Raw genomic sequence first — 10,583 nt, 5'->3', positions numbered from 1 at the left:
GAGATGATGGATGACGTTAACTGATAAGAGTTTTGTGTTATTGTGGACCCGTGTTTGGATCCTGTCAAATGTCAATCTCGAATATCATCACAAGAATACTGGAGAAAAAGTAACCCAGGTCTTTTTCAACAAATTTTCCCATTGCGACAAGACAAATTCGCAGATTCTTCTACATACGTAAATTTCATTTCCATTTTTCACTTTTCGTCCACTAAAATAGAAAAAAAAATAAATCATAGCATTTGAATATTTTATTTTCGTTTTACTGTAATTTAATCATTTTTATCAATCGTAATGATTTTGAATCCTAAAATTATGTTTATTTCAAAGTTTAGTATAATTTTTATTTTATTATTTTTAAATGTATTCAATTATATAATTTATTTATTTTTTTGTATCATTTTCACATAATATAATTTGGTCAAATAAATTAATTTCTCTTAATGTAGTCTGAGGTACATGCAAAAATGGAAAGCACACGCATATTTATTTAGGCCGTCTGGACCACATCCAATAATTAATGAATTAGGATGTGTAAAATATTATAAAAACATTGATTTTTTTTATATCTACAGTTTATTAATTAAAATAAATGTTATTTTAGTTTAATATTATTATAAATTATCAAAATAAAATCTTAAATTTAATTAATAAATAATACAACACTAAGTCAAATATGCCTAAGTTTTGTCTTTATTCAAAATCTCTTCTTTTAATAGTCCAATTATTTTTTAAAAAAAATTAATGGTAAATTTGACCAAATTGACGAATCATTAGTTAAAGGTTGATAAATAAATTAATAGTTAAAAATTAATAAATTATCTAATTAAAATATTTTTAAAACAACTTATGAATTAGTTAACAAATATAAATATTATAAAAATATATTTAATCATTTGACTATAATTTTTAAAATTTATAAATTTTATAAAAAAATAAGATAATATAAATAAATATGTTATAATGTTTGTAATTTTATATTATAAAAACGATATTTAACGAAGAGAGCGTGCTGAATATTTTTAAACATAAATAAAATAAATGAATAATTTCAATAAGACAATAGGGATAAAATAATTAAAAAAATAAATTTTTAAAGGTTACATAAAATATCATGGAAATTGCTCCAGTGCGGAGAGATAAAGGGGCATATGTTGTCCCTTTCAAATGGACAAATAGGTATATTTTATTTATCTAAACTATAATTTTTTTATTAGAGGTTATTTTATTAAACATGATAAAATTCTCCTCCCGAATATTTAATTAATAATTTAATTCCAATATAAAAATATTTGTATATAAATAATACACGTCAACAATTTATTGATTTAATTAACATTTATAGGCCGTAAAAGGATATATCTAAAAATATCATTAACATGGAAGCTTCTAAATCTGTATGAGAAGATTGAACCATATTCCTCTTTTTTCTTTGCACAAGATTTTTTTTTTCTTCTAAAGCTAATAAGTCATCAAATCATTGAACTCATTCTTCTTTTGCTTGGAAGCCATTTCACGTTCCTGATGTTTTAGGAGAAGATGGTTCTACGGAGGTAATTTCTTGTTAAAGGAGAATAATGATGGGCAATGGTTTTGGTGATGCAACAATGGTGTTTGTGCTATGCATAGGCATTCATATGGATGAATTGGAAAAAGAAACAAAGAAGATATAATCTAAAGACATTCATATGCATGAATTGGAAAAAAATAAAAACATGCATGAATTGGTAAAAACAAAAACAAAGATGCAGGGATAGAGATCTAATAAAGACAATAACAATCCTTGTAATTGTCCTTTTATGTAAAAGCATTTTAGCATACTTAAGAAGGACATCATATACCCTCAATTTGCAAGACCCGGTAAATTTTACCAGCTAACATTTTAAAAACGATAGTTATAAATACTCTTTTTATTTTTTATTTTATCGAATAGTGCTATTTTGGTCAAATAATTCTTTACTGGGATTCAAATCTAACTGCTTATATGATAATTTCATTGGAGGGTCATTTCTATAATTTTTTTTTTCCAGCTTAAGATATGCTCTTGATCTTAGTGAGTCTCCAAAACTTAACTCGAACCTTTATTATAAAAATAAATTCCTCAAGTTAATTAAATAACTTAAAAATAATTTATTTACCTTATTATACACACTCATACGCCCTACATGGGAGAATACACTTTGCTGCTCTTTATTTTTTTTCTAATTTCTCTTTCACTTGTACCCAACACAACATTGAATAAATAATTTGGAAAAAATTAAAACAAAAGAGAGATAAATAATCAAAATGCAGCAATAAAATAAAAAAACTAAAATATTAATTTTAAGAAAACTTATTTTAATGTTTTTACACTCTTATTTTGAAGTTTTCAAACTAAACAGAATTTATCAATAATAATTTATGACAATAAAATGAAAATTTTGATTAAAGTTTTACTTTTATCCATACACAATACACTGGGATACATCTCGACCCCGGGAATCTAAAAAGAAAAGAAAAGAAAAGCCTCACACACACGAAGCACATGCTTGGTGAGTCTGAATGGCTTGGCATTGCAATTGTGATAGCAGAAAGTAAACTACAAATCATTGAGGGAACACAATGATAGCAACGAAGTCGAAAACAGAGATGCTTAATGCTGGCACAGAATATCGATAGGGACAAAGATAACGGTGGTTATCGTTATGCGTGCATTTGAATCTAACACGCGTCCCTAGACGTGTCCCTCTTGCGTTCCATTTGCATTTGCATTTGCATTGGATTGCATTGCTTCACTTGATGATGGGGGTTTCGCGGTGCCCATCTCCATGTTTTCCTCTTGTGTTGTTGTTGGCTTCTTTTTATCACCTTTGTTGTCACGGTATATAAAATACAATATCAATTGCATTGCCCCAAATGCAGAGCCCACACCATTTGGTACCTATAATTTATGAGTCTACGTCAGACATATTCCATTTCTATTAATCCAATTAAGATTGATTAATTATCATATCATTGTGTAACTTACAGCCACAAATGGGTCATGGCCTAGCAGACCAAAAATAAACCAGGAAGTTCCACAGAGAAACACAAACAGCGAGAGGAAGAAAGGCATGAACTCCACGCTCTTGGTTCTGATCACCAGTCTCTGCACACACAATTTCAATTTTCACTTCTTCCCAAAAACATAAAATAATAAAAATCTACCAACCAAAATAATGTCTAAGTTCACAATGAACCACACCTCAATGAACCGTAATTATTGCTAAAAAATGGACTGTTTCTTTAACAGCATTCCATGTGCCCTAAAAATTTGTGGACAGCAACCGCAATTTTCATGATAATCATATGATTTTATATTGTACTCGACACATTGACAAATTTATAAACTGAATTTTATAACATATAGCTTAATTTTATATAAAATTTTATTTTTTTAATTAATTAAATTAATTTTTTTATCTAAACAATGATTAGCAGAAAAAGCAACATGAAAAGTATATTGCCAAAATAGGAAAATGAAAAAGGCAGGGGCATGTTGGTCATAGTGACATAATAAGGATATGAGGAAAAGACATAAGTATCTAACAATGAAAGTGTGAACTTAGCTTTACTATAATTGAGAGGGGTGAACATTCAAGGTGTTGGAGAATATCGCAAATTTATAAACTCAAGTTTAGAATGAACTCTACACATAAACAAATATAAACTGAAGTTTATAACATATAGTTTCTTTTTTTCAAAGTAAATCAATGTGAGTAAGTATGTGTTTTAAATAATTTTTATCCAAAATATTCTGTTATTTTTCTTAGTTAATTAAATTAATACTTTAAAGAAAATTTGTAAAATCTAACTTAACAAGAGCGATATTAAATTCTTGCAAACAATAATTAAGAAGAAAGCAGAATGAAAAGTAAATGGCCAAAATAGGAAAAGAAAAAGTGAAAAAGGCAGGGGCATGTTTGCCAGAATAAGATGATGATAAACATGTGAGTTAAAAACATAAGGATTTAATATTGAAAGTGTGAACTTAGCTTACCATAATTGAGAGGGGTGAACCATACATGATGATGGAAAATATCGCGGCAGCGAAGCCGCAGAAGAGCTTTCTGGAATTTCCATGCAGAGCAAAAAGGGACACAAAAACAACGGCAGAGAACACTGCTACTACGAAGGTAAAAAGGCCAAGAATTTTAGCCTTCTCTTTCTTGGGTGCGAACAAGATGAAGATGAAAACGTATATGATTTCTATCACTGCTCCTGTGCCATTAATTATTGTCACAAGTATATTGTGTGGAGACACAAACGGCAAACCGTACCTGTGGATTGTAAAATCAGAAGATGCATTTGAATTATATTACAAAAAATCAAAACTTTCCTGGTGTAGAATTAATCAACCCACCTGAAATTTTCTTTCTCAAACTGAACAAACTAATTAGAAAATAACTAAAATGTACCATGTAGCAAGAAAAAACAGGGTATAATTTCTAAGCCAAGATTTGGCAATTCAAAGGGTGCAACTTGCTTTTAAGGACTTTTCTTAGTCAAAAGTACTATCTACGAATAAATTCTTTTCTGCCCATATGAAATTTACATGAAGGTGATGCAAAATAAAGGGAAATGGAACAAATGACAACAATAACCAAAGCAATGTTGAAAGAAATCACACGTGATTGATTTTGAGTAAAGAAATGAGAGAAATTTACCAAGCAGAAAGGAGACAGTTGAGCAGTGTCATAGGGTAAGGAACGCCTGAGAACTTCTGGGTGGATTTGTTCGCAATGACCCTCTTGAAAGTTATTCTACAAAACCAAATTTCTCATAATTTACACACAAAAATATGGTTTTAGATGCATTATAAAGAATAAACAACGAAGCAAGGTCTTTGGGAATTGAAAAAGACTAGGCAATGAGATGCATACGTTGGGGCCAAAAAGAGGAACAGTCCAGAGGCATTCCCTGCACCGCAGAAAGAACATTGAGAAACCAAGAACCACAGAAAAGAAGGGCGTGCAAAAAACATTATAAGAGAAACCCATTTGTGTAATAACTCACCAAATATCCCGAACAAGAAATGCGCAATATCCATGATCTTGAAACTTGGATATTAGAGAAATATCCTTGAGAGTTGAAGAGAGGAACCAAAGTGCTCTATAGAATAATTTGTCTCTTTAGGAATGGTGGCTCATAACTGGCTACAATGAGGGGCAGTTTGTAGAAGTTATAGGAGGTTTATATATAGGAAAATGGAAGAATTGAAAGGTAACTACTTTTGCAGTAAAATACAGGACATTGTGTTTGATCTTATCCACGGGGAGTCGTGGGGAGAACCGGTTTTTAGCTTCATCGAAAGTGTGTCTTTATATATTAATTGCGCCAAACCCCAAACGTAACACCACCGAAGAATTAACTGGTAGGAGGGAATGTAGTTGTGTTTTCACAGTAGTCTTGTTTGAAGATAACTAGCTCCAACGAAAAATATCAACTGGCGGGAGTTGTTTAACTGGTAGGAGTGAATGTAGTTGTAGTTTTTTATAGTTATTTTATCTAATTCGAAAATAATTAACTTTAACAAAAATAATAGGAGTAGTTTTGAGTTTGAGTTAAGGTGAATAAATGTTTTTTTTAAAAATACCAATAAAACAGCCATAAGATGAAGGTTAAAGCCCAAAATGGCATGCTCTAACGCGTATAATAAAATTCATTCTATACTCCTTTTTTTTTTATATAAATCTTTTTAATCTAATAACATAATATTGTATATCATATAAATCACTTCTAATTTTTTTATTAGTGTGAGTTAGGAAAATTTAAAATAATATAAAAAATAAAACCAACAAAATTTTGTCAAATCTTAAAATATGTGAATGTAAGTTATATTTTTTATTTAATTAAAAATATAACATTCAAATAAATAAATAAAATATTGTATTAAATGTAAGTTAGTTTTTTTTATTTTTTCAAAAATTAAATTAAATATTTTTCATAAATAAAAAAATACTTTTTCTTTTTAATTTCACTCTTAAATATATACCTTAAGGAATAAAAAAAGTACATATCAAATAGTAATGTTTGATTAATATATTAAATTTATGTTAATATATTAATTAATATCTTTTATTATAGAAGTAGACTAACATTTCTTTTGACAAATAAAAGGTTTTCAAGTGCATTACTAAGTACATATTACTTTGATTTAGTTTCTTTTTCATAAAATAAATAAACATTAATTCTTTTTCTATTGGAAAAAGAAAAAAAAAATTGACCTTTTTAGTAAGTAATGAAAAAGAAATTAGTTCTTTAGTTTCAATTTTTTGGTAAAAAAAAAAAGAAAGAATTTCTAATTATTCAATATTTAATCAAATCATACGTAACAATCATTATTACTTTAAACACACTACTGTTTTTCTTGACACAGTTCATTAATTGTTGAGAATCGTATGCATGATAATAACAACAAAATACATAATTCTCAAATGCCCATGTAATTAGTATATCTCAAAGTATGTATATAAGCACTATTTTAGTTTTGTAATTACCCTGTTTTTTGTAAATGTGAAGTCTTAATTGCGCTTTTTTTAAGTATCAACATGAATAGTCAACTAAAGTTCTCTAATGTCACTATACTAGTAGTCGTGATGGAGTGAGTACAGTCAAACATAAATAGACTTATGTTATGATGTTTTTTCATAAAAAGAAAATTTTTGATAAGTGTGGTTCAATATATGGGTTCATTAGTTATATGTATGACCTAAACAAAAAATAATTATAGTCCAACTAGAATCTAACTTCTCTAGTAGACATTTCTAGATGCAACCTTATAAGTTCTTTTAGTACTTTGTTTACAATATTTAAAATTATTTATATATAATATCATGAAAAGTGAGCAACATCTATCAATACATCACTATTTTTAAATATTTAAAATGACATTAAATCAAAATAATCTATTTATGTGATATATATATATATATATATATATATATATATATGTGTGTGTGTGTATAACTTTTTTCAAATAAATATCTCACATTTATCTTTTTGGGCATCACCAAATATTTTACAATCTAACTCTATCAAAGGGCTTTATAAACATTGCTCCTATTATATAAGAGGAACAAATACCATCTAGATCATTATTTGTTGGCAAGTGTACCTGTCAAAAAATAATAAAAAAGTTTTCAATTAAGCTCTCGAAATATTATCCCACAATGATTGTTTTCAAGTACCAATAAAGTCTTAATTTAATTGTTTGTACTTAAGGAACATAGAATTAAATGGAACAATAATTTAAATATAAGAAGAATTTAAAGGAATTAAAATAATGCTACTTCTAACATAATAAACTAATCAAGGAAAACCTAAGGCATATGATTTTACCTTTACACTTATCTATATTTACTTTAGATTAATTCTAGTTTCAATTTCCTTATAATTGTCAACCACTCATACTAAATTTATTAACACCCAATAGTCATGTAATGTTAATATCTTTTTCCCTATGCTATCAACTCCAATGGTCATAAATGAAGAGAAAACAAACAGAGCATGAGCAATAGTTGAATAACGATTAAAAAAAAAGAACTAAGTTTGGTCCACCTAATCATTTGTCTCATTTTATTCTATAGATTCATTAACTATATCTGGTACAATCGCCTACAATATAATTGATTATGATATATTTAAGAGTTATCAATTCTAAATATACAAATATAACACAATAGGATAAATACCAATCAAGAAAAAAAATGAAATTATTATTAATCATAAAGATCTCATAGAGTTATACAAAGAATTTACCATAGCGTTAGTTATAAATTTAGCTAGACATAGTATAATAGAAAATCAAAATAATAATAAACCAATATATAGTTATTCAAAAAGTAAATATAAACTAGAGGAGTCTCTAATGGAGAAGAGACGAAAAAAGCTCTTAATCCTAAGACATGCTTCCAAAGTTCCAGTAGTCGTCATTGATTGGCCAATACTCAAGGTTGAAGATGTCAAATATGTAAAAGAGATGTGTGGTGTGATAGAGATGTGAAGGAGATGCCTAAGTCATTGCCCCTAAAGTTCCTTATATAGGATTAGAGTCTACAAGAGATGATAGTTGTTGTCTCTAAGAGATATGTTTTATCTCTAATAATGATATGATATCTCAATAGAGATATGATTTGTCAATTTAAAATTCAAATTCTCTATTTGCAAATCCTTTAAAAATCTCCTAGTTTGAATCTCTCAAAGGAGAGCACGATTGTGCTACCTATTATGCACGTGCATGGTAAATGAAGCACTTCCATGCTTCCTCATAAGCAAGGTTGTATTGACTGCTCAATGGTAGGGATGGCAATGGGTAAGGTATGGGTAGGGTACTACAGTACCCATCCCCATACCCGCATTTTAAAAAAATACCCGTACCCAGCCCCATACCCGCATGGGTATGAACATTAATCCCCGTACCCGTACCCTCTGGGTACCCGCATACCCGTCTTGTACCCATTACCCGCGCTTGTTTGAGAAAAAAATATTTATAAAGAAAAATATGTTTATATAATTTCACATAAGTAGCATAATAATACAAAAATTCAATATGTAGTTGTCGAACAAGGTACAAATATAGATAAAAAAATAAATATTCAAAGATCATAAATGTTAAATGTATCTTAATATAATAATTTTCTAAATTAAAATTCTTAGAAATAATAAGCAAAACTAAACACACAAGTTATTTGTCAGTGATAATCCTATCTTGTGTGATATTTGATTGATTAGTAATGTCAGAACGATAACGAAATAGATCTGTACAATGGTTGTCCCTTCGTGTGGGATCACTTAGTAACCTCTTGTGACGGCATTAACAACTAACTCTAATATAGTTATTAAGTTTTAGTGAGACAGACATTGAGAATGAGAATAGAGTTAGAGTAGAGAAGTTCAATACTAACAATAGAAAATTGATACATAAAATATTTTTTTTAACTTTTGAATTTCAAATTGTAAGAAAAATAATAGATTTAATTAAAATAATATAATATAATTAATATATATATATATATATATATTAATACTAGTATTTTTTAACTCATATACTATACGAAAGTATTTTATCAAAAATATAAATTTTTAAAAAATTATTTTAGTGAATTAAATATTTCTAATGTATATAAATTTAAAAAAAAAAGAATTTGAATAAAAGATAAATAGTTACAATAAAATTTTATAATAAAGAAATATACGTGTATATTAAAAAAATTATACTTTTTTATCTTAAAAAAATTAACAAATAAAAATTAACAATAATTTTTTATATTTATATCTTTTCAAAAACTTCTTTGAATGTGAATAAATAGTAAGAATAATATTATTTAGATTCAATAAATTATAGTTGTACTTGTAATACATATGTTGCATAGAAAAATATTATTTTAAATTAAAATATAAAAATAAAATTTAAATATTATTAATAAATAATAAGTTTACGGTAATAGTAGGTGATTGTAAAATTTATAAAATATTTATAATATATTTATTATTTATCATTCACTTTATGATTAAAACATCAATATGATTTTATTAACAAAAATATTTGTGTAAAAAATATTTTATGTGTGTCATATATAAATAATATTTTAAAAAAAGTCAATCTCATATTAACTATATAATAATTAAATTGTGTTAGCCAAATTAAATGATATAAAATAGTAAATAAATTTTTCTATTAAAAATATAAACCAAAATAAATTTTTTGGTTTACTTTATTATTAAATATATTTTTATATTAATCTTATATAACTTCACATAAGTAATATAATAATACAAAAATTCAATTCATAATTGTATAATAAAGTTCAAGCATATATATATATATATATGCGGGTATGGGGCGGGGTGGGTACTTAGATACCCATACCCGCACCCATCTCCATTAAAATTTGTGGGTTTTTACCCATACCCATACCCGTACCCATATAGCGGGTAAATACCCTACCCATTGTGAGTAAATTTTGCGGGTGCCCATCGGGTACTTTACCCATTGCCATCCCTACTCAATGGGGCCTATTTTTCATCCATTTTGGTCTCAAAATGCACCTACAAATCCAATTTTATCCTTTAATGCTAAACTGCATAATTAATATATAAATTAGTATAAAATCTAAATAAAATAACAACCATACATAAATATATACACTATAAAAATATGCTAAAATACACTTATCAACCCCCTCATACTTGAGATTTCTTGCTCTCAAGTAAAGTCCTAGCTAAAAATAATAGAATAACTTGAAACATATTATCACAACAAGGAACCCAAGACAAATGAGATTAAAAGAACAAAAAAAGTAATGTCACTGAGTATAATTAATCAAAGGTTTTCCAATTAGAATATTATATTTCTTAACTTCTCACTCAAACATCAAACTAAGGTATTTTACTTTTCTCTTGCTTTAAGTGTCTAGAGAAATGTACTACTATAAGCTTGACCATAAACTGATCCTCTACTAAAGAAATTGAATGCAAGTAAAAATCATAATATGGCAAAAAAGTTACAATAATTGAGGTGAGATAAATGAAAGGAAAGTATGTACAAAGGGATAATAAATCAT

General features: G+C 27.3%; 1 protein-coding gene across 1 annotated transcript; it reads right to left on the bottom strand.

Annotated features, from left to right (window-relative positions):
• Nucleotides 1-2,713: 2,713 nt before the first annotated feature.
• LOC113874251 (bidirectional sugar transporter SWEET1-like) lies at nucleotides 2,714-5,068 on the bottom strand. Its single transcript, XM_027512483.1, has 6 exons — nucleotides 5,035-5,068; nucleotides 4,902-4,938; nucleotides 4,686-4,781; nucleotides 4,019-4,298; nucleotides 3,008-3,127; nucleotides 2,714-2,920 (listed from the first exon to the last, which is right to left on the bottom strand). The coding sequence occupies exons 1-6, from the start codon at nucleotides 5,066-5,068 to the stop codon at nucleotides 2,714-2,716; spliced, it is 774 nt and encodes a 257-aa protein (XP_027368284.1).
• Between the last annotated feature and the right edge of the window lie 5,515 nt (nucleotides 5,069-10,583).

The sequence above is a fragment of the Abrus precatorius genome, unplaced genomic scaffold (genome assembly GCF_003935025.1).
Source record: "Abrus precatorius isolate BTA unplaced genomic scaffold, Abrus_2018 Scaffold8, whole genome shotgun sequence".
Taxonomy (NCBI): Eukaryota; Viridiplantae; Streptophyta; class Magnoliopsida; order Fabales; family Fabaceae; genus Abrus; species Abrus precatorius.
This window is presented reverse-complemented; position numbering and strand designations above follow the sequence as displayed.

Bases quoted from the DNA above. Each gene is read 5' to 3' on its own strand.
- LOC113874251 (XM_027512483.1), bottom strand. From the start codon at position 5,068: ATGGATATTGCGCATTTCTTGTTCGGGATATTTG. The intron at 4,939-5,034 runs GTGAGTTATTAC...TCTGCGGTGCAG, and splicing joins TTTCTTGTTCGGGATATTTG to GGAATGCCTCTGGACTGTTC. The intron at 4,782-4,901 runs GTATGCATCTCA...TTGGTTTTGTAG, and splicing joins TTCCTCTTTTTGGCCCCAAC to AATAACTTTCAAGAGGGTCA.